Source organism: Malus domestica, chromosome 02 (assembly GCF_042453785.1).
Source record: "Malus domestica chromosome 02, GDT2T_hap1".
Lineage (NCBI taxonomy): Eukaryota > Viridiplantae > Streptophyta > Magnoliopsida > Rosales > Rosaceae > Malus > Malus domestica.
This window is the reverse complement of record NC_091662.1, coordinates 4336943-4361535: the sequence shown is the minus strand read 5'-3', so window position 1 is coordinate 4361535 and position 24593 is coordinate 4336943. Positions and strand designations below refer to the sequence as shown.

General features: G+C 37.4%; 1 protein-coding gene, 1 long non-coding RNA gene and 1 other non-coding gene across 3 annotated transcripts; all 3 read left to right on the top strand.

Moving 5' to 3' along the window:
* The first annotated feature begins 7481 nt into the window (after positions 1–7481).
* On the top strand, positions 7482–9252 carry LOC139188748 (uncharacterized). The gene is made up of 4 exons (XR_011571993.1): positions 7482–8342; positions 8459–8584; positions 8708–8809; positions 8976–9252. It is a non-coding gene; the product is annotated as an uncharacterized lncRNA (long non-coding RNA).
* A 2708-nt stretch (positions 9253–11960) lies between these two features.
* On the top strand, positions 11961–23020 carry LOC108169230 (disease resistance protein RPV1-like). The gene is made up of 16 exons (XM_070806300.1): positions 11961–12058; positions 12206–12266; positions 12381–12444; positions 12934–13012; positions 14397–14442; positions 15097–15156; positions 15818–16438; positions 16756–17851; positions 18049–18426; positions 18562–19428; positions 19535–20275; positions 20508–20609; positions 21736–21865; positions 22007–22057; positions 22509–22628; positions 22801–23020. The coding sequence occupies exons 7-11, from the start codon at positions 15906–15908 to the stop codon at positions 19946–19948; spliced, it is 3288 nt and encodes a 1095-aa protein (XP_070662401.1). The 5' UTR covers positions 11961–12058; positions 12206–12266; positions 12381–12444; positions 12934–13012; positions 14397–14442; positions 15097–15156; positions 15818–15905; the 3' UTR covers positions 19949–20275; positions 20508–20609; positions 21736–21865; positions 22007–22057; positions 22509–22628; positions 22801–23020.
* LOC114823793 (5S ribosomal RNA) lies at positions 13785–13903 on the top strand. The gene has a single exon (XR_003771740.1). It is a non-coding gene; the product is annotated as a 5S ribosomal RNA (ribosomal RNA).
* Positions 23021–24593: the final 1573 nt, after the last annotated feature.

The following is a 24593-nucleotide window of genomic DNA, read 5'->3' as shown; positions in this document are numbered from 1 at the left end:
TAATTGTTTTTAGTTGTCATTTCACATTTGGGTCTTTTCTCCTATCACTTTTGTTTATTATGTAGTTGTTGCCATGCTACTTCTTAGATGTTTACACATTTCAACCTAAAATAAAACATTATTGATGGTTGAATACCTGTAATCACCACCAATAAGTCATTGTTACAATCTATTTGATAGTCTTTGTACTTTTGTGTTCGTTTCTTTTTCTGTCTCTTACTCTTCTCTGCACCATCTCGGCCAGCATTTTGTCATTTCTCAAGTCCATACGCCAACATTATTATATTATAAACTTTGTTCTTGTTGATTGAAGAAGCTTGACTTGGGTTTATGTATTTCAATATCATTCGTTCGGCAACACAAACACAAATACTGCCATTTTTCAGTCGTGATTTGAACCACGGCAGTGCCATAACAATGGATAACTGTAACAACACGTTCTAAAAATAGGTGCAAATTACGATTATGCCCTCGTGTTGGGCTTTGTCATTCCGGCCCAAATCTTTGGGCGTGGGACTCTCAAACCCAAAAACCCGGCCCACAGTTTTTGTTTTTCCCTCACCCGTGACAAATCTCTCCCTTCTTTCCCTTGCTTGGTACCTCTCTCACTCACTCTCTCTCTCTAACTCTCAAATTCTCTCATTCTCTCTCTAAGCTCTGAGAGCTTAACCCTTGCTCTCAATTCGATTCTCTCACAAACCCAGCCCCAAAATCACATATTTGGAATCCCTGAGACTCAAGGAACTCGAATACATCCTTGCATGCATCATCGGAGCACCATTTCAGTGATCCACCCTTGGAGCCGAGAGTTTCAAGCTTTGAAACTCAAAACCCAGGTGAGATTTCTCGTTTAACCTTTATATTCATGGGTTAAATCCTGTCCGGTGATGATTTGAGGTCGATTTTTGGACTATTTATTCATGCACGCTTGTTTTCTTCGAAAACCCAGATTTTCCGGCGAAACCCGACGGCTTGCGAGACAATTGTTTTTAGTTGTCGTTTCACATTTGGGTCCTTTTTTCCTATCACTTTTGTTTATTATGTGGTTGTTGCCATGCTACTTCTTAGATGCTTACACATTTCAACCTAAAATAAAACATTATTGATGGTTGAATAACTGTAATCACCGCCAAAGAAGTCATTGTTACAATCTATTTGATAATCTTTGTCCTTTTGTGTTCGTTTCTTTCATCTTTTTCTCTCTCTTACTCTTCTCTGCACCTTCCCGACCGGCATTTTGTGGTTTCTCAAGTCCATACGCCAACATTATTATATTATAAACTTTGTTCTTGTTGATTGAAGGAGCTTGACTTGGGTTTAGCCTTTTAGGTATTTCAGTATCATCCGTTCGATAATCAGATACAGTTAATCCACACCAATGCTTTTGTTTCTGTTGGGTTTTTTAGTTTAAACTTTATCTGGAATCATTTGGTGGGTGTTTGGAACTTTGGAATCAGATTTTCAATTGGTTTTGTGAAGTCCTAACTTTTAATTTCATTTGGTTTGACCTTGAGTTTAAAACTTTATCTAGAATCATTTGGTCTGACCTTCAGTTTCCCCCCTGACGTAGAGAACTTTAACAATGCTGCTTACGAAACATTTAATGACGGAGAGATGGAGAGCTTAAAGTTGATACTCCGGTGATGCATGTTGCAAACATCATACCTTTTTCAAGCCAAATTTCCCTCTTGTCATCATCGACTTCCTTTCCTGACACTGGTATTTAACTTTCACTACGGATATTCTTACAATAAGTGATTCGATACGAGAGAAACTCACACCTGGGATGCCAGTATGGCGGTATCTCAAACCCTTCATTTACGGCCGGGTGTTTTTGTTGGAGTATGTGGCCAAGTGGCCAAATAAGTCATTCACTTTCGGGCTATTATAAAATTATAAAGGAAAGGAAAAAGGTGGACAACATCCTTCCTTGTTTTGGGGAGGAAAAAAGGGAAAAGGCAACTTTCTCTTCTACACCCGTGGGTTTTGGTCCTTTATGTTTTGGTGGTTGCCTTTGCAGCCTAATTATAGAGAAGAGAAAGAGATAGAAAGCTACGGAGGGTGAGTAGAAAGTGTGGAGCTCATTTTATGTTTTGAGCTGAGTCTCAGAGAGAAGTGAGCAGCAGAAAAAGAGAGTTGCAGCTCCTCTTTGAAGAGAAGAAGAAAGTGCTCTCTTTGGTTAGTAATCATCCACCAAAGTAGTTGTTGTTGTAATAGCTTTGAGCTATATGTGTAGAAAAGAAATTATTCATTATATTTCTTTCTCTATTTGTTTCTTTGGTGTGTGAGAGCTATTGAGTGTATTGGGCTTATGGGTTGTGAGATTGTCAACACTTTGTAAACTCCCATTTGGTTGATAGTGGATTATTGGGTGAGCTCCTACTGCTCTGAGGACGTACTCCAGTTACACTGACTGTAGAGGAACCTCGTTAAAATCTTGGTGTCTTTAATATTTTGTTCTTGCATTTCATTTGATAAATTTCCTGTGAGTTAGCTTGAGTTGGTTCCAACGGGTTTGGTGCTATCCTAGCATAACAATTGGTATCAGAGCACTGGTTGCTCTTGGGTACTGTCTAGTTGCCAAAGATGTCAGACGGGCAAGATGAAAATCCTTTTGGAAGCAGCTCCGGGTTTGCAAGAACTACGGTGCAAAATGCAAAGTTCGAAGTGGAAAAGTTTGATGGCACAAACAACTTCGGGATGTTATAATGTGAGGTCAAAAATGTGTTGGCTCAACAAGATCTACTTGCCGCTTTGGGAGAGAAGCCAGAAGCTATGTCGAAGCCGGAATTGGAGAAATTAAATTTGTGGGCTTGCTCTTCAATTCGGTTGTGCCTTTCAAAAACTCAGAAGTATTTTGTGATGCGGGAGACGGTAGCAAGTGTGTTGTGGCAAAAATTGGAAGACAAGTATATGACGAAGAGTGCAGAGAACCGGCTACACTTGAAGAAAAAGCTCTACCGCTTTCAATACAAAGAAGGTACAAAAATGATTAGACACCTTGATGCTTTTAATAAGTTGATTGCCGACTTGTTAAATTTAGATGAGGATATTAAGGATGAAGATAAAGCCTTAATATTGTTGAATTCCTTGCCGGACTCTTATGAGCATTTTGTTACCACTATTATGCATGGTAAAGAAACTGTGAAATTTGAAGATGTGTCAAATGCCTTGATGAATTATGAAATGAGGCATAGAGATAAAAATCATGATAGTACCTTTGAAGCTTTATTTGTTAGAGGTAGATCATCGGAGAGAAAATCATCTTTTAGTAGGAAAAAATCACAATCTCGACCTAGAGGAAACTCTAAAAGTAAAAAACCTTTGGAAATGGATGAATGTGCCTTTTGTCGTAATAAGGGCCATTGGAAGAAAGATTGTCCTAAATTGAAGACCAAAGGCAAAGAAAGTTCTGAAGCTAATGTTGCTGAGGTTGAATTTTTTTTTCTGATTTTGCTTTAACCACTTCCTCATCATTTGATTGTGTTACTAAGTGGGTGTTGGATACGGGTTGTACTCATCATATGACTCCTCACAAGGATTGGTTTTCAAGCTTGAAAAAGTTTGATGGTGGCGTTGTGTTCATGGGAGATGACAATCCTTGCACAACAAAAGGGATTGGTACAGTTCGTTTGAAGTTGCATGATGGCATGGTTAAAGAGTTGACAGGTGTTCGGTATGTACCGAATTTGAAGAAAAATCTTATTTCTTTGGGTACTTTGGAATCCAAGGGCTTCAGGTTTCATTCAGATGGACAGACATTGAAAGTTACTTATGGTGCACTTGTTGTGATGAAAGCTCCTCGATGTGGCCATTTGTATCTATTGCAAGGAAGCATTGTGACAGGTGAAGCATCTGTAGTCTCAGAAAATATGGGCACATCCGATTCTGATGCTACTAGACTGTGGCATATGAGATTAGGCCATGCCGGTGAGAAAGCTCTACAAGGGCTTGTGAAACAAGGTTTTCTAAAAGGTGCCACGACTTGTAAGCTTGATTTCTGCGAGCATTGTGTCTTGGGGAAGCAAATTAGAGTGAAGTTTGGTACTGCAGTACATCAGACGAAGGGCATTCTTGATTATGTGCATTCGGATGTTTGGGGTCCTACAAAGACTCCCTCTTTGAGTGGTAGACATTGGTTCGTGACCTTTGTTGATGATTATTCAAGAAGGTCTTGGGTCTACACTATGAAGCACAAAAGTGAGGTGTTGAGCATTTTCTTGGGTTGGAAGAAAATGGTTGAGAACCAGACTGGGAGAAAGATTAAGATTTTGAGATCGGATAATGGTGGTGAATACACATCCGACCCTTTCTTTAAAGTTTGCAAAGAGGAAGGAATTGTGAGACATTTCAGTGTTCGGGGAACTCCACAACAAAATGGAGTTGCAGAAAGATTGAATCGAACCTTACTTGAGAAGGTTAGATGTATGTTGTCTCAGTCGGGCTTAAGCAAGTCATTTTGGGCAGAGGCAGTTACTTATGCATGTCACATCATCAACCGGTTACCCTCAGCTGCTATTCAGGGTAAGACACCAATGGAGGTATGGACTGGAAAACCTTCTTCTGATTATGATCATATTCGTATTTTTGGTTCACCTGCTTATTTTCATGTAACTGAAAATAAACTTGATCCTAGAGCCAAAAAGGCTATCTTTCTTGGTTTTAGTAGTGGTGTCAAGGGTTACAGGTTGTGGTGCCCAGAATTGAAGAAACTTGTAATTAGCAGAGATGTGACATTTGATGAAGAAAGTATGTACAAAGACTCTGAGAAGAATGTGAAAGATGTCCAACAGGTGGAGCTTGAGAAAGTTACCTCTGATACTTTAAATCCTATTTCCGCTGATGTCGAAGCCACTACAAGTGAAGAAGTTGGAGACCATGAGGATGTTGAAGAAGTTGAACTTGAAGATTCTATTCAAGTTGAAGAGCAAGTTTCACCTCAAGAGTCTATTGCCAAGAACAGAGGAAAAAGACAAATTACCAAGCCAGCTCGGTATTGTGACTATGTTGCTTTTGCTCTTCCTATTATCACTGATGAGATTCCATCCAATTTCGAGGAAGCCATTGAGAATGAGGAGAAGGAGAGGTGGTGTAATGCCATGGGTGATGAGATGAATTCTCTCTTGAAGAACAAGACTTGGGAGTTAGCTAAATTGCCTAAGGGCAAGAAAGCTATCGGTTGCAAATGGGTGTATGCCAAGAAGGAAGATGTTGATGAGAAAAGCAATGTGAGATTCAAAGCAAGATTAGTTGCTAAAGGGTATGCACAAAAGGAGGGCATTGACTACAATGAAATATTTTCTCCGGTTGTGAAGCACTCCTCAATTCGCATTATGTTAGCTCTTGTTGCACAATATGATCTTGAGCTTGTGCAACTTGATGTGAAGACGGCTTTCCTACATGGTGATTTGAATGAAGAGATTTATATGTGTCAACCGGATGGGTATATAGTGAAAGGGAAGGAAAATTTGTTTTGCAAATTGAAGAAATCACTTTATGGGTTGAAGCAATCTCCAAGGCAATGGTATTTGAGGTTTGATAAATTTATGAGAGGCCAAAATTATTCTAGAAGTCAATATGATCATTGTGTGTACTTCAAGAAGTTGCAAGATGGGTCTTTCATTTATTTGTTGATATATGTTGATGATATGTTGATTGCCTCAAAGAATGTCGAAGAGATTGAGAAATTGAAGAAGCAAATGAAGAATGAGTTTGAGATGAAGGATCTTGGTGAAGCGAAGAAGATCCTTGGCATGGAGATCACTAGAGATAGAGCGAAATGTTTGGTTAGTTTGAATCAAAGACAATACCTTGAGAAGTTGATTCGGAAGTTTGGAGTTCATGATTCAACCAAACCGGTTAGTACCCCTTTGGCTCCTCATTTTAAATTGAGTTCTCTACAGTGTCCTAAAACTGATAAAGAGAAGCTGCAAATGAAAGATATACCATATGCAAATTTGGCTGGTAGTTTGATGTATGCAATGGTATGCTCTAGACCAGATATTGCTCATGCAGTTGGCATGGTGAGTCGATATATGCATAATCCAGGTAAAGAGCATTGGCAAGCAGCTAAGTGGATATTGAGATATCTCCATGGTACTCGAGATGTTGGTTTATGCTTTGAGAGAGAAGACTCTGGTATTGGTCATTTTGCAGTTGGTTATGTTGATTCAGATTATGCAGGTGATCTGGATGGAAGGAAGTCTACTACAGGCTATGTGTTTACTATGGCTAAAGGGCCAGTTTGTTGGATGTCCATTTTGCAGTCGTCTGTTGCCTTGTCTACTACAGAGGCTGAATATATGGCAGTTGCTGAAGCTATAAAGGAGGCCATTTGGATACATGGGCTGATTAGAGATTTGGGGGTTGATCAGAAACAGGTAGAGGTACATTGTGATAGTCAGAGTGCCATTTATTTGGCTAAGTATCAGGTTCATCATGCTAGGACCAAGCACATAGATGTGCGTTATCACTTTGTTCGTGAAATTGTTGGTGAAGGGGAAATCATTCTCCAGAAGATTCCAACTAAAGACAACCCTGCTGATATGTTGACTAAGGTTGTTGGTGTAGCCAAGTTTGTTCATTGCTTGAACTTGGCTCACATTTTGCCTATATAAAGAAGGCGTTGAGCAGTAGGAGTTTTGGAGCATTTTGGCTTGTCATGGCGCTTTTGGAACTTGGCCAAGGTGGAGATTGTTGGAGTATGTGGCCAAGTGGCCAAATAAGTCATTCACTTTCGGCTATTATAAAATTATAAAGGAAAGGGAAAAGGTGGACAACATCCTTCCTTGTTTTGGGGAGGAAAAAAGGGAAAAGGCAACTTTCTCTTCTACACCCATGGGTTTTGGTCCTTTATGTTTTGGTGGTTGCCTTTGCAGCCTAATTATAGAGAAGAGAAAGAGATAGAAAGCTACGGAGGGTGAGTAGAAAGTGTGGAGCTCATTTTATGTTTTGAGCTGAGTCTCAGAGAGAAGTGAGCAGCAGAAAAAGAGAGTTGCAGCTTCTCTTTGAAGAGAAGAAGAAAGTGCTCTCTTTGGTTAGTAATCATCCATCAAAGTAGTTGTTGTTGTAATAACTTTGAGCTATATGTGTAGAAAAGAAATTATTCATTATATTTCTTTCTCTATTTGTTTCTTTGGTGTGTGAGAGCTATTGAGTGTATTGGGCTTATGAGTTGTGAGATTGTCAACACTTTGTAAACTCCCATTTGGTTGATAGTGGATTATTGGGTGAGCTCCTACTGCTCCGAGGACGTACTCCAGTTACACTGACTGTAGAGGAACCTCGTTAAAATCTTGGTGTCTTTAATATTTTGTTCTTGCATTTCATTTGATAAATTTCCTGTGAGTTAGCTTGAGTTTGTTCCAACGGATTTGGTGTTATCCTAGCACAACAGTTTTAACTACTATGTGATGTGTTTCCAAAAATCTGATCTGGATCTACTACGTATATATTAAAACTTGTATGTTTTCTTTCTACATTCATTTTTTTTCTTTCTTGTCAACCGCCTCTAACTGCTTGGAACAATGCGAGACAAACCCCTCCCCTGTGCACTACACCGGCGAACCAAAATTTGCAACCGGAAACACCAAGCTCGAGAAACATGACGTGAAATAAGAACAAAACAGCAGGAGCCATGTCGAGAGACTCACTACGTTGTAAGAAATCCAAAGTTGTCTTTTTATTTCCTTCTCTACAGTGCTAATTAGTGTTGGAGCTGTAACGGAACCCAACCCATATTCTAAGCCCGGAACATTGCCGTGCCGTAAGGCTAAATGTCATTGTTTCGTCAAGAAATTGAGCAAAAGTTAGAACTTGTCATGTCAGGGTCCTAGGACACCAAAATATCGAACCATGAACGAAATGCACGAGGGAAAAGCATATTGGGTAGTTATTTGTGAGTCCCAAATTCTTAACTGGAGGTTGGTGAAAATTGCCTCTTCACTCTTAGCATAATTAAAGTCGTACATAATCTTTCAGCTTATTCACTCACGGTAAATTAATTTTGGATAAAATCCTCACAATGTAATACAGTAGTAGAGTATGCTATTTACGTGTTGGGCATGACAGCCACGTATAAGCTTCATGGGCATAACAATGGCCTTTAGTATTGGCCTATCGGGCCACGGTCGGTACCGGATCATTACGAAGGTACTATTGCCTTGTCCCAGAGACAATTGTCGATGTTGTCAATTACAAATGTGGCAAAATTCAGCAGCAACCCAGATTCGAAGCGCAGCTCAGGAGTCTTTTACCTCAAATAACTTCAGCATTTGGTGCAAATAAGTCGGTTCTTGTGACAATTGATGAACTTAAAAAGCAGCAGAGTTTCGATGCTACTGGTAAGTTTGTCACCGCCATTTGTTTATCGATGATGAAGTGAAATCTGTCTTACTCTTCTATTGAGAGGCTTGTACGTGGCTGTCAAGTATTTTCTACCAAATTGTTTCTGTTGCAGCGGTGGAGTGGGCTAATGAAGCTCTTCAAGGTCTTGGAAAGGGTGCTCCTCTTTCACTTTATTTGACGCAAAATTACTTCTCCAAAGTTGCATCTGCGCTTGGGAAAAATGACAATCAATTATCCAGTGAGTCTTACTTTCTACCTTTTCGTTTCATTCATCGCATGGTTGCATCCTTTTGATAAATTTTGAATTGTAGATTTCACTTTTTCTGAGCGAGTAACATGTGCTTTACTTGATCCATACCAGCTAACTGGTGTGATGAAAACTGAATATCGCGGTGCTATAAGATCGTCTTTGCGGAATGATTTTGCTGAAGGTGTGCAGGCAGTTTTGGTGGACAAGGATCAGGTTCGTTAATCATGCTCAAGATTCCTTACTATAAAATCACTTGCTGACGGAGTTGCTGCAACATAAACCATTACAGCCTCTACTAGACCTACAGTTATACAATCATCTTACTTTCCTTGTATCAGAACAGATCGTTATCTTTTGCTTCTGTTTTTTGTCAATGCAGAATCCGAAGTGGAACCCGTCAAAGTAAGAGGGATGTGAATCAGAGTGAAGTGGAAGCTCTCTTCGAGCCACTAAGCCCGAACGTTGAGGAGTTGAGCGTGTGACTGACTGGCATGTGAAAACCGGAGCCATTAAAATATATTTACTGTTGTAGAAAATAAGTTAGATGAAATTACATGAGACTTGTGTAAGTTCTATATGAGAGCAAACACTTGGTGATTTGATTAAAGACATGTGGAATGATAAGGAGATAAGGATTGACACTTGTGGTAGACTTATCAGGAGTTGTATATCTTTACAGTTTCAACTCAGATACATTCCCAATAAAACTAAAACTCTTTTAACTGATATAATGCATAAGTGTTTTACGGTGATAATGCTACTCTTTGATAAGGATCACTTAATGGGAGGGATCCTTATTGAATTCCATGTATAAAAATGAGGTCCCTGCTCTCTCCACTAAATACGCAAGTTTATAGAAAACTCAAGCCCCATTGAGCAAGCCTTGCTTTCAGTTGTGTAGAGTTGCAGGAGAACTTCAGTTCTTAATCCTAGTTTTCCAAGACGATGTCTTCCATAGGTACGTGGTTAAGTTGATAATTGTAAATAAGTTTTTATCTTGCACAATTAACTTACAACTTGGACCATTGAAATTTATTATAATGGATCGATAGGGTCTGCAATTTTGTGCTAGTTGTTGTGCCTTGGCCCGTTCGTTAGTGCGGAATCGATATTCAAATTACAACCTCACCATAATCACACTCAGTTGAACAGAATAAAATACAAAAAATAAAGACACCGAGAAATTTACGAGGTTCGGCAAAAACCTGCCTACATCCCCGGAGAGATATTGCTCTTCACTATGAGAATAACAGTACAAGTACACATGAGTTAAATCGACATAACCCAATCCCAAATCCCTTGTACATCCACTCATAGAATTTTCCCAAGAACCTCACTCTACCCCAAGAGTTCTTTCACTAGAATACTTTTCACTCTAGCTCTCTTGATTTTCTCTCAACTCATATTCAACCTTTCCCATGGGAGAGCCGAATGCTCTTCCCCTTGTATGCTTCTCACTTTACTCTAGCTCTCTTCGGTTCTTAGCAAATAAATAGCAAAAGCAAAAAGGAATCAACTTTCCCTTTTTTCACAAACACAATCATGATGTATCATGCTCCCTGCTTTGCCTTTTAATCAAACCCCATAGCCACTCACGTGGCATTCAAATGGGAAACAGAAAAAGGCCAAAGAAAAGAATCTCAAGCAAACATCATCATTGTCTTCCACTATCTTCCACTATTAGCCGAAGGTAGATTTGGCCACATTTGGCCACTACTCCGAAAGCATGCACACAAAGTCAAGGTTGCTGCCATTTCCTTGTAGCATTCACATGGTCTTCAATTGTTGTCAACACATGACTCATAATTACACACAAATATATGAGTCAAACACAACACTAGTTTCTTTCCTCTTCCCCCATACCGGCAAGAAAGTCATTTCATCCTTTGAAAACATTGTTTATATATGCATATATGGTATCCATTTGGGTGTATTATATGGTTCATTTGACTAATTAATTACGACCTGACTACTAAACTAAACAAAAATAGTTAACCACTTGCTAAGGAATGCAACTGTCTAATAAATACATTAGTTAATTAGCTCCAATAAGATTTAGGGTTGTTGCTTACAAATATAAAATGACGGCGTTAGCTACCTTGTCATTTCAAAACATTGTTTATATATGGCATGATGGCATCCATTTGGGTGTATTGTATGGTTCATTTGACTAGTAAGGAAAGATAGATAATACAAGTTTAATCCTAATGCCTATTTTGCTTTAGTTTTTAGCAGTGGAGCCTAAAAACTAATAGATTGTTGTTCATTTGGGTGTATTATACGGTCCGTCCCCATTTGGATCTATTATATTAGAGCACCACTTAATAATTAATACAACGATCTAATAGATTGTTGTTCTAAATTCATATCTTGTAAATGGTTGAATCATTTATCACTAATCTTGAATAGTTGTTTTTAATTATTATTTCACATTTCGGTCTTTTTTCCAATCACTTTTGTTTATTACGTGGTTGTTGTCATGTTACTTCTCAAATGCTTCCAAATTCCAAACTAAAATAATGCATTATTGATAATTGAATAACTGTAATCACCCCAATAAATCATTGTTTATAATCTATTGGATAGTCCTTGTCCTTTCGTGTTCGTTTCTTTCTTCCTTTCCTCTCTTTCACTTCACACTTTCCCGCCCAACCGGTAGTATGTCGTTTCTCAAGTTCATACGTGAACATTGTTATATTATAAACTTTTCAATTCTAGCAATGTGAGACAATGAAATAACAAAAAGAATTCTGCTCAAACTCCAACGTGTATAACATCCATCTTGGTGTACTATAAGGTTCTTTTTTTTTTTTTTTTTTTTGGAAACTATTATATGGTTCATTTGCCTAGTGAGGAAGGGCGCAGCTAATAGAAGTATAATCCTAATGCGCATTTTGCAATAGTTTTAGCAGTGGAGTAGCTTAAAACGGTCCATTGGGGTGTATTATGCGGTCCACCCCCATTTGGATGTATTATATTTAGAGCATGGCCTAATAGTTAAGACAATCATCCAGTAGATTGTGATCCTACGTTTTGAATATTGTAAATGACTGAATCATTTACCGTCCATCTTGAATAATTGTTTATAGTTGTCTTTTCATATTTGGGTCTTTTCTCCCATTCATATTTGGGTCTTTTCTCCTATGTTTTAATACTTTATAATATATATTATTTTATTTTGTAATTTATATATCCTAATACAATTATTTATCATTTTAAGTTTATATAATATATAATAAATTTACTTAAATTTGCTTAGACACTAGGCCTCGCCTATCCGTTAAACCCTTAGAACATTGTATAATATATGGACCTAGCTCTTGGTATGGAATATTATTGATTAATTATATAAACCAAGCCAAGTCTTGACACACTGGAATAACCACTGAACCAGTAGAACTTTCCTCCGTTCTTCAATTCGATCCGAATAATTTTTTTACCCAGAAAGGCTAGCGTTTCCTGGTGAGTTATACAGCTTTCTCAGTGTGGGTGTTTCAATTTCGTTTTTGTGATTTTGGATTTTCAAATTTGTTTTCCGTTCAAATTTCCTTTCGTGATTTTGGGGGGGGGGGGGGGGTTTGTTTATCGATTCTCTCACTCATCTCTCAGCTCTCTCTCTCATTTTTGAGGTACATGCCGTTGGATTCCGTTTGCTGCTGCTGATCTGCAGGTAAAGCTTCAGTTTCCATATAAAGTTTCCATTTTTCATGATTTCTGGAATTTGGGGTTTAAACAATGGAAATACTGCTAGATTCTTATCATTATGTTCTACTAAATTTTTCAGGCTGAAGAGGATGACGAGAATATTAGTGGTGAATTGTATTTCAGTTTAATTAGGGGAAGAACAGGTAAACTTATTCTACGTTTTCTTTCGTTTTTAGTTGAGCATTTATTGGTATTTTCCACAAATTTTTGGATTGTTTGTGTTTGACTTTGATGATCCCAGACCTAATAATTTTGTTTGGTTCTCTTCTTTTGATTTCCCGTTTATATATTCTGCGTTTTCTTATGGCAGTTTCGAACCTTTTCTTTTCTTAATTTTTGTATGCTTTATGGGTCGTCATTTAATCTGCTTAATTATCATCGCGATCAACTAAGATATCACATTTTTATACACTATAGAGTTTGAGTTACTGGTTGAATTATGAATTGAGAAGTGGATAATGCCATAAAAAAAATTGCTAGGAGTAGGAGGATGTTCTTTGGCACACTATAAAAAGTTTCTTTTTCTTTTTGGCAAGTTCTTCATATTCATGATTCTGTTATCAGTGCATTTGCTTTCCCATGATTTCTCATAAATTGGACGTGAATGTCTTTATAGATTTTTATTTTTTCAGCCAGAAAGGATTTGATTGAGCAACAGGTGCATCAACCATATATTTTTACTACAACTGTACGAGGCCTCAGCGTTACAAGGTCTTGAAATTACCTCTCTCTCTTTTTTGGTTTTTGACAGATTATATGACATTTTATTGCTGTTAGTTTGATGAAGTTCTCAATTCACGACCTTATATTTTTTCAACTTCTACTATTTGCTTTCTGTTGACTTTAGCTCTGAGTTGTAGTGGTGTTTGTGTTTTCTAAATTTCTTCCAATAGCTTAGTTTTAGTTTGATTTTTTTTTGTATATATCTCTTCAGAGCAATTCTTGGAGTTGCAATCTTACCAGCTACGAAAAGGAAAGTTATTGAGAAAATCTGTAGAGATGGGCCTCCTAAATTATTATGGCCACAGAAGCTGTAAGTCCTTTTTTAGATCATTCAACAGGGAGATGGTATTCTCCATGACAACTGCTCCAAAACCAATCTCTCCTTTTCCCCTGGATTGACCAAAATATCAACTTCAAAGCAAGTTTTGTCGTGTGTAATGACATTTGTAGGGCAACAAACATTTAACTAATCAGATTTAATTTAGGGCAATTTTGGATTTGCCTTCATTTGTTTTGATTTGTAATTTTATAAGCAATTTTGAGTTTGTGTGAAAAATAATATTGTTTTTTATTCTCTCTCCTCTCTCTCACACACACACACTCTCTCTCTCTCTCTCTCTCTCTCATGTTTTTGAGGAGTTTTGAGTCCTAATTGTGTTTCTGTTTTTGGGTTTTGAGTGTTTTATTGTTTTGCCAGTCAGTGCTGTGTATTTTGTGCATGATAAAACTTATAAGTGTAGTATTGTGGTGCTCATTTTTTGGATGCGATCATACCAACTCACATGCACCGGATCCCATCAGAACTCCGAAGTTAAGCGAGTTTGGGCGAGAGTAGTACTAGGATGGGTGACCTCCTGGGAAGTCCTCGTGTTGCATCCCCCCCACCTTTGTTCGCCAAAAAAAAAAAAAAGTTAAAAGAGTCTATTGCTAAGATTTTGGTTGATTTTTATCCAACTGAGACCAAACTTCAGCATATACTATCAAGAAACATGTTATCACATGACTGAAATCATCTATTTACATTGATAAGCATACAATTACGACATGATTGATATGGATGTATAGACCCAATAGCTTTAGCTATATGTTATAGTTTTACACATAAAAATTGAATGTATCAATTTTAAATCTTTCAACCATGTTATTCAACAGATGCCGTAAACTGCCATATATTTTTGAACTCCGTAGAAAAGGAATTTATATGCAACATGATTAGAATGACTACATAAACTGCTTATAAAATATCTTTTCAAATACATAAGGAGAAAGAGTGATATTTATCAATGCATCTTTATTGTTGCCCAAGTTTTTGCTAATTTTGAAGGCTATGAATTGCTAATGGATTTACCTTTTTTTTGTGTGGAATTTTCAGAGTTTTGGGTCGTCGGAGGAAGAACTTAGTTGCTTGACATTTTGAGGTATATACTTTGCTTTACTTTTGTTTTAGTTTCTTCAATTAGATACAGTTAATTCACACCAATGCTTTTGTTTCTATTGGGTTTTTTAGTTTAAACTTCATCCGGAATCATTTGGTGGGTGTTTGGAACTTTGGAATCAGATTTTCAATTGGTTTTGCGAAGTCCTAACTTTTAATTTCATTTGGGTCTGACCTTGAGTATAAAACTTTATCTGGAATCATTTGGTGGGTGTTTGTAACTTTGGAATTGGATTTTTAATTGGTTTTGTGAAGTCCTAACTTTTATTTTCATTTGGATCTGACCTTTTAGCTGTCGTTGAAAATAATCATAAAAGTAAAGTTGTGCATTCCTTAATTCAGTCTTTGGCAAGCCATCATGCTTGATAACCAAGTAACTGGTTTTTAGTAAATGTTGATTTTGGAAAATTCTTTGTTTAAATTTCTAGGTTCTGATGAATTCTTTATTTAGATTTGGTGACCAACAATCGACCCACCACCAATTTTAGATCAAGATTGGACATGCCTTAAAAAGTGCAAGTCATTTTTCCTTTCTATTTTGTTGATTTTGTCATCTGGGTTTCTTAGAAAGCTCGCACCTCGGTTCATTTCTGACTAGGATGTTACCTTTTTTTTTGTGTTGCTTGGAAAATTTCAGAAAGCTTGCATTCAAGTTTGGCTCTTTGAGTAGGACTTCAGGATTGAAGACTGAATTATTGTAAGTCTGTTTTCTTTTTCTTTTGTTTTTGCAAACAAAATTTGAATTATGTTCAACTATGGTTTATGGTTATTTTGTTGATGTTGTTACACTACTCATGATTGCTAATCTTATACCAATCTTCTTTAATACATTATGCAGAATGGCATTTGTGGAATAATTTCTCAAAACTCATTTGTTATTTGTCCTTTATGCTTCCACGACTTCAGAACTTTATAGGAGACTATATGGATTGTATCGTAAAATCTTTTGTATGTAAAACTTTTTCCAACGTTTTCAATGTAAATAGTATTAATCTTCAATCACACAATCTATTATATATTTCAAAGATAATCTTTCATACAATTTCAAATCCTGTAGCAACGCCCGGGTAAAAATTTCTAGTACAAACTAAAGTTGTTTCTCCTATTAACATATGTCTGTTGAAATGTATTATATATGAAGACGGGCAGGTTGTTTCTCCTATGAATAGCTGTAATCACAGCCAATAATCTTTTGGATAGTCTTTGTCCTTTCGTTCCTTTCTTTCCTCTTTTCCTCTCTTTCTTTGCACCTTCTGGCCAACATTATGTCGTTTCTCAAGTCCATACACCAACATTATTATATTATAAACTTTGTTCTTGTTGACTGAAGGAGCTTGACTTGGGTTTAGGTATTTCAGGATCATCTGTTCGACAGCATGAACACAACTACTGCCATTTTTTAGTCGTTATCTAAACCACCGCAGTGCCATAACGGTGGATACCGCCATGACAACCCACGAAGCCTCCTCTTCATCCTCCTCCAAGTCAACACTTTGGAATTACGACGTGTTCTTGAGCTTCAGTGGTGTAGACACACGCAATGGTTTCACGGGCCACCTCCACGCGGCATTAACAGACAGGGGATACCAGGCTTATATTGATGAGGACAATCTAGAAAGAGGGGAAGAAATAAAAGAGGAACTGTTCCGGGCAATCGAAGAGGCGAGGATCTCTATCATTGTCTTCTCAAAGAGTTATGCGGACTCTCGTTGGTGTCTTGATGAGCTGGTGAAGATCATGGAGTGCAGATACAAACTGGGGCGACGTGTTTTGCCAATATTCTATCATGTTGATCCTACACATGTTAGGAAGCAGAACGGAGATTTAGCTCAAGCATTTCAGAAGCACGAAGAGGGCATCCGTGAAGAAAAAGATGACAAGGAACGTGAAACTAAACAAGAAAGGGTAAAGCAATGGAGAAAGGCTCTTACAGAAGCAGCAAATTTGTCTGGCCAACATCTCCAAATCACTGACAATGCGTAATCATTCACCTGTTTTTCAAGATTTGAAACATTTTAGTGAATGACTTAGTCTCTCATATAATTAACATTTTACAGAAGCTAATTAAACATTAATTAACATGCTTAATTAATACACCTTAACCACTCATATAAAACCTAAACCGTAATTGGAGTTTAATTAATGAATGAACTTCTTTCTTTTATCAAGTTGGTCAAAAAATCACATACCAGCTAGTAGCTAGTTAGAATATATATGAAGGAAAGAAAATTGTCTATGTACTGATAGCTCCTACTGTTCATTGAGTCCTGCTAATGCTTACGAATTCAATTTTCAGGCCCGAAGCAAAGCTTATTAGAGAAATTGTTGGCAAGATCATTCCGGAATGGCTTCCAAGCGCAAACGAATTAAATGTGGCCAAGCACCCGGTTGGAATCAATTCTCGCATTCAAGATATTATCAATCATCTTTCAAGTGGTGGATCAAATGACGTTGTCATGGTTGGAATTTGGGGGATGGGTGGATTGGGTAAAACAACAGCTGCCAAAGCCATTTATAACCAAATTCATCATAAGTTCCAATTCAAAAGTTTCCTTGCCAACGTTAGTGAATATGATCTGGTTGATTTGCAAGGAAAACTTGTTTCTGACATCTTGAAACAGACTGAGTCTAAGATAACCAGTGTTGATCGAGGTATGAGTCTGATAAAAAATCATCTCCAACGTAGAAGCGTACTTGTCATTATTGACAATGTAGACAAAGTGGAACAACTAAATGCAATAGCTGGAAATCGTGATTGGTTTGGCCCAGGAAGTAGAATTATCATAACGACACGAGATGAACGTTTACTAAAGCAAGTGAACATGACAGTGGACAAGACATATCCGCTTAAGGAAATGATTGAAGAAGAAGCTCTGAAGCTCTTTAGTTGGCATGCCTTTGGAAATAGTTGGCCTAATGAAGGATATCTTGAACTCTCAAAAGAGGTTGTTTCTTACTGTGGTGGTTTGCCACTAGCCCTTGAAGTTTTAGGTTCTTCTATGATTGAAAGAACCCCAACAGAGTGGAAAAGTCAGTTGGAGAAATTGAAAAAAATTCCTGATGAGGGAATAATGAAAGCGCTAAGAGTAAGCTTTGAAAGGCTAGATCCTACACAGAAGGATATATTCCTTGACATATCTTGTTTCTTTATTGGATGGGATAAGGACCATGTCGCAAAAATATTAGATGGGTGTAAATTTTATGCAACAGCAGGAATTTGTGATCTCCGTGAACGATGCCTTATAACTGTTGAAGACAACAAGTTGAATATGCATGATTTGCTTCGAGAAATGGCCAAAGTAATCATATCTGGAAATTCCCGTCGTCCCCCTGGAGAATGGAGCAGGTTGTGGATCCCTGGAGATGTCTATGATGTACTAACAAATAAATCTGTAAGTAGATTCCCAAAAAAAAATTGTATTAATGCATCGTACAAGAAAAACATATATGTAACCCACGTATGCCTATTATACATTAAAAACATTCATGTGTAAATATATGTATTTGCATTAAGAAGCTCAATTAGCAAAATCACGTAAAATAGATGCACATAATCCTTTTCTTACCCAGTATAATGTGTTGTTAACAGGGAACCAAAGAAGTTGAAGGACTTGTTGTAGGTTTCCCTGATCTTCTGTCTCCAAGTATCAGTACAGAAGCATTTGCCGATACGTGGCAACTGATACTGTTCCAGCGCATTAAAGTGCAGCTCCATGGAGAATTCCCTTTAAAGTCTAGTTGTATCAGTACAGAAGCATTTGCTAATATGAAGAAACTGAGACTGCTCATGCTCAAGAACGTGCAGCTCAATGGAGAATACAAACATCTCCCCAAAGAGTTAATATGGTTGTGTTGGGAAGGATGCCCTTTAAAGTCCATACCAGATGACTTCTTTGATCAACCAAGAGCACTAGTTATTTTAGAGATAACGCACAGCAGACTGGTACAAGTTTGGGAGGGCTCCAAGGTACTATCGATTACACATGATGATGTTATGTTTCTATTTGTTTTTATATTTCCTTCTCTCTATATTTATTTATTTATTTTATGAGATATTCCTTTTGGATATTAATTTTAATTTTTCTTGGATTTTGTGCAACAGTTGCTTGAAAACTTGAAAATCCTTAATCTCAGTGTTTGCCTTGACTTAAAAAAATCACCAGACTTATCAAATCTCCCAAGTCTTGAAGAGTTGATATTGGAATGGTGTGAGAGTTTGTCCGAGATTCACCCCTCCATTGGTCATCTTAAAAAACTTTCTTTGGTGAACCTCACAGGCTGCAAGAATCTTATTTCTCTTCCTGGGGATTTCTACAGGTCCAAATCCGTTCAGACTCTTGTTCTTGATTTTTGTGGGCAATTCAGTGAACTGTCCGAGGATTTAGGGAATATAATATCATTGAGAGTACTTAAAGCATCTGAGACAGCCATAATACAAGTACCGCGTTCCACAGTAAGATTGAAGAATCTCACTCATTTATCTCTAATTGGGGGTCTTCCTTCCAGAAGAGCCAAATTTGCATTGCAAATTCGCGATTTGTTACAGGGCTTTGACTCTTTAAGAAATTTAGATCTCTTATTCCAGAGGTTAAGCGATGATCCATTATCAAAGGGTTTTGGGAGTCTAATTTCTTTACAAGATTTAGATCTCTCATCTAATGATTTTCATACCCTACCCAGCCTCAGTGATCTTTCAAAGCTTGAAAGTTTGCGGTTAGATTACTGCCTTAACCTTCATACAATCTATGGTTTACCAACAAATTTGAAATTTCTGTATGCGTCTTGTTGCCATCGTTTGTTAACAATGCCCAATTTTTCGAAAATGTCCAATATGAGGGAACTGAATGTACGTGATTCACGCGCACTCACTGAGATTCCAGACTTGGATAAGTCATTAAACTCCATGACATGGATTGATATGACGGATTGCGCCGAACTCACCGCTGATTTTATGAGGAAAGTCCTAAAGGTATCTCTCTCTTTAATTGTCTTCCTATTGCGCACATGCACACACACACATGTACATTGTGTTTGTGTGTGTATATATATATATGACACTCGCACTGTATATATAGGGATGGACTTCTTGCGGATATGGTGGCATTTTTTTCAAAGGGAATTATGTTCCTGATTGGTTCGAGTTTGTCAACGATGGTAATAAAGTCAGTTTTGATATCCTCCCGAGTGATGGTCGTAATTTTGAAGGGCTGACTCTGTTATGCTTTTACTGCTTTATTCCTAAATATTCAATTCATAGCAAACCTTATTTCACATGCAAAGATGGTCATCCTCGTGCCAGTATTGATATAAATAATACCAAGCGTACTGAGTTGCAGACCTGCATAGGCAAGGAAGATTGGGTTATAAAAATGCACAATGTATCTGGAAAATGTTTTCTTTGGCAGGGACAAATATCGAACGATAAGCTCAATTTGCAAAGCGGGGATAAAGTTGATATAACTTTTGAAACAGTACATCTGATAATGTGACAATTAAGGGAACAGGGGTTAATCTAGTATGGGACAAGCCTATGAAGGAAAATGTGCACGATTTTGATGGTGATGGTAGGTTTTTGATCCAGAGGCACAACCAAGGTGGTGATGCATCGTCATCATCACATGTTTGAGTCAGATCACAATCAATAAATTTCAACTTTTTCGATTTTTGAGTCACTCCCATAAGAGGGACGAGCGACCCAAATTCTGAGCAAATCCCCTCTTTACAAAACCCTCCAAATCCCCTCGCCTTCTCCGCACCTTTGGCGTCGCCGTCATCACCCTCGGTCACCCCCCGAGCTCTCAACGCCATAAACCTAGGTATGTAGATAAACACACAAACGTATATGTATATATGTATATATCTGTAATTGCATTTGATTTGGAGATGATTTGAATTTTTGAGCTTGAACTTTATGGCATCGTATTGATTACAAATCTATGTTATTGCATTTGTTATAAGACGAAACGTTGGATTCAAATTTCGAAGAAGTTAGCTTTTTTTGGAAGAATTTTGTGTTTCTGTTTAAGTGGGAATTGTTGGAAAATGCAGATTTGGATGTGAAATACAAGAGCTATCTGGATGAATGGGAATCTCACCCAAATGTGAAGTGTGTTCTTGTTGATAGCCGCTCGGCTCGTGCCTTTTGTGGCGGTAACGCCCAGAACTCGTATTTGAATAGTTTCTTATCTTTCCTGGCAATTTTACACTTCCATTTTAGCATGTAGTTGAATAAGTTTTTTCTAGATATGTATGTTCAGCTCTTTTGGCAGTTATTTTGGTTTTGGGGTCTCTTAGGTAAGGTTTTGAGAGTGAGCAATCATGGTAAGTGCAGGTAAGGATATTAAAGTTGTTGTTGCCGAAATTCAAAAGGACAAAAACACGCCTCTTGTGCCGAAGGTTTCTACATTACGCTTTGCTTTGAACTAAAGTTGTTTCTTGTTTAGGTGCTTATGTGATAGATTGTTGGTCTTTGATGTTCGTGCTGTTTCATGTCATGTTGTTTATTGTTTCACTTCATTGTTCCTTTTTGTGTTATTTTTTTTGCCATATAGAGATAGATGGTGTCCGATAAGTTGGCACTTTGATTCATTGATAAGTAATAACCCAGATTTAGATTACCTGCGGGCGGTGATGTGAAGCAGATCACGGCCAAAAACCAACCACCAAATATGATTGTTGTCTAATTGTGTCCTTTAAACTATATAGAATAACAGACTTATAACCTTACACCGTTTTCTAAAATCCAGATAATATAAGATGACTTCCTTCTCTACCATATAAGATGTAATTTTGGTAATTTTCATAGTGCATAGATTTACAACTATCAAGACGATTGACCCTTGCAAAATCATTGATGATTAAGCCTTAATACAAGCAAGCAAGCCCCTTTTAACAAAATTCATGCGTTAGAATCGTAATGATGTATTTGCTGATAAGCCTAAAAGTTCAAAGTGAAAATCACTTATATGAGTTCTGCTACTTCTTTAATTGCTTTGGCTATTCAATCTCGTATAAATGTCATAAATGGCAGCTAAGATTGTGCTTTCAGCAAGTATTTATTAATGTTCAATACATACGATTGTTTTTTTTCTTTTGTAATTTCATGTTTGACATTCTCGGGCAACCTACAACATCTGATCATTTGTTTAGTCGTGATTTTGCTTGAACTTGGGTAATATGATTTGTAGTGGTTGGATAGGATTCATATCTTTTCTAAGCTACCATTTCTTAAGATTGAGAGGCTACCGGTATGATACTTGTGCTGCATGTTTTTCAGGTATTCACTGCTGAGTATTCTCTAATATGCAAAATCTCTGAGTACAAGAAGCCCTATCTTCATGGATGGCATAACAATGGGCTTTGGTGTTGGCCTATCAGGTCACGGTCGCTACCGGATCATTACAGAGGTATTATTGCCTTGTCAGACAGAGATTGTCAATGTTGTGAATTACATTGCCTTTTTGAGTTTTTTGTGTCTTAACTTTGTATGGATACATTTCAGAGGACTGTTCTTGCCATGCCAGAGAATGTAATTTGGTTGTTCCCAGATGTTGGGTTTTCACGTATAGCGGCAAAGAGTCCAGGAGGAGGATCTGTAGGTATGTCTTTTCTATACTCTAGGCGCAATTTATTTCCTATGACTGAAGCAAGCTGTTTTTCCAGTGTTGATAAGGAGAAATGTTTAGATTATAAGAATATAAAGAGAATGGCCTGTACCATTTCTCTGTTTGATTCATGCATCAATTCTTAGTTCTGTATTTGTTTTAAGTTTAACACTGTCATGTCTTTCTTGGTGCTTATCTTTGACTTACTGGGAAAAGGATTTCAACACCATCGGATGCGCTGTATGTGGACCCATTTTGTCCCATCTCAAAACTTTAGCTATTTGTGCCAAAGAATCAAGGCTCACTTTAGAGCTTAGCTTTTACAAATACTAGTTGTAAACTATGCCTTCAGCATGAATTTTTGCCTTTCTTCATTCAAAACCATCTGCAATATCCCCCCAAATAAAGAGAACTTTAACAATGCTGCTTATGAAACATTTAACAGATGGAGAGGTGGAGAGCTTCAAGTGGATTCGGTGATGCATGTTGCAAGCATCATACCGAGGACACAATATTTCAAACCAAATTGCTCTTTTGTCATCATTGACTTCCTTTCCCGACACGGGTATTTCACTTTCACTACTGATATTCTTACAATAAGTGATCAGATACGAGAGAAACTCACACCTGGAGGATGCCTCTATGATGGTATCTCAAACCATTCATGCACGGCCAAGTATTTTAACTACTATGCGACTCCCTTCCACAAATCTGATCTTTGTTTCTTGTTAATGCAGGTACATTAGCCCCGAGTCCTTCGGAAACCTGGATCTACTACAAAGTTTGAGAAGTGACGATTGTTCCTAATTGTATATTTTTCTTTTTTGGTACTGCCTGACTCTGTTTTTTTTACTCCTGTTTCTTCCCCGGAATTGCAGAAAGCTAATGTTACAAACAAGGCAACTAAAGCAGCTGTCTCCAAATGCAGCTGTTTCTTCTCTGTATCGCTCGTTAAAATTTGCATCGAGTATCGTCTTATCTTCTTATCTGTATCTCACAATTTTTCGTCCCCTTTTGTCAACTAACTTTGATATTTCTTCTTTTCTACATTCGTTTGTCCTTGATAATTTCTTGAGGTGCCTCCAAATACTGAAGACGGTTGTGAAAAGATAACTGTTGACTGCTGTATGTTCTCCCAGTAGAAAAACACATTGTCGCAATCGTTGTCAACCGCCTCTGTCTGCTTGGAACAACGTGAGACAGTCCCCTCTCCTGAGCACTACACTGCCGAACCAAAATTTGCAACCGGAAACACCAAACTCGAGAAACAGGACGTGAAATAAGAACAACACAGCAAGAGCCATGACGAGAGACTCAATACGTTGTAAGAAATCCAAAGTTGTCTTTGTATTTCCTTCTCTACAGTGCTATGTAGTGTCGGGACTGCAACGGAACCCAATCCATACTCCATGCCCGGAACCGTGCCGTGCCGTAAGGGTAAATGTGATGGTTTCGTCAAGAAAATGAACAAAAAGTGGAACTTGCCGTGTCAGGGTCATAGGACACCAGAACCAGAATATTGAACTATGAACTTGCCGTGTCAGGGTAAATGTGAGAAAAAAGCATATTGGCTAGTGATTGTGAGCCCAAATTCTTGACTGGAGGTTGGTGTAAATTGCCTCTTCACTCGTTGCATAATCAAAGTTGCGCATAATCTTTCAGTTTATTCGCTCATCGTCAATTAATTTTGGATAAAATCTTCACGGTGTAATAAAGCAGTAGAGAGCATGTTATTCACGTGTAGGGCTTGACAGCCACACATGTTCTCATAACATCCGATATATATTTTTCACTGCCTAACTTAATAATGTGGCACATGCGGAAATATACATGAATTGATATTAATAACAACCTTAATTGTTTTTACCAAAAAAAATTAACAACCTTAATTGTATTTGTCACTGTTTAACTTTGGATCGAAATGGAATCGCACATTAGAGAATTAAAGCGTTTCATAATCTTCACATGAACCATCCGCCTTAAATAATTAATAAAAACCTTAATTAGAATATCCTTATTTCATATTTTGTTATTTTTCCCAATTGAATCCCTTATTTTTTGCCGAAAACAACTTAAATATTATTAAAGACCCAATGCATATTACATCCCAATTCAAAGGTTTTAGAATTTAATACAAATTAGTGCTGGTTTTTAAGTCTTTTAAAAATGAATAAACACGTCTCTTAAAAATAAAAAAACATGTCGCTTAGTATTACGATGTAAAGGTATTCCTCTTCAGTTGTGAGTAAGATGTTTTAGATTTGATTTTGGATAAAGGTGGATTTGAACAACATTATTAATATGATAGTCCATTGTGAGGTTAAGCTCATCTCCTCCCTTAAAATAAATAATATTGTTTGTTCAAAAATTAAAAAGACTAGACACACCTTTGTTAAATTAATTTTGGATTCCAAAAGTGCTTCAAGTGCTCAAGATATGTGGTTTTTGTAGAAAGTAATCCAAATGACTTTTTAGAATCCACTTGGTTTTACTAAGGATTGATTTAAAAAACATTTTAATCAAAAATGCT

Bases quoted from the DNA above. Each gene is read 5' to 3' on its own strand.
- LOC108169230 (XM_070806300.1), top strand. From the start codon at position 15,906: ATGACAACCCACGAAGCCTCCTCTTCATCCTCCTCCAAGTCAACACTT. The intron at 16,439-16,755 runs GTAATCATTCAC...TTCAATTTTCAG, and splicing joins CTCCAAATCACTGACAATGC to GCCCGAAGCAAAGCTTATTA. The intron at 18,427-18,561 runs GTACTATCGATT...TTTGTGCAACAG, and splicing joins AAGTTTGGGAGGGCTCCAAG to TTGCTTGAAAACTTGAAAAT.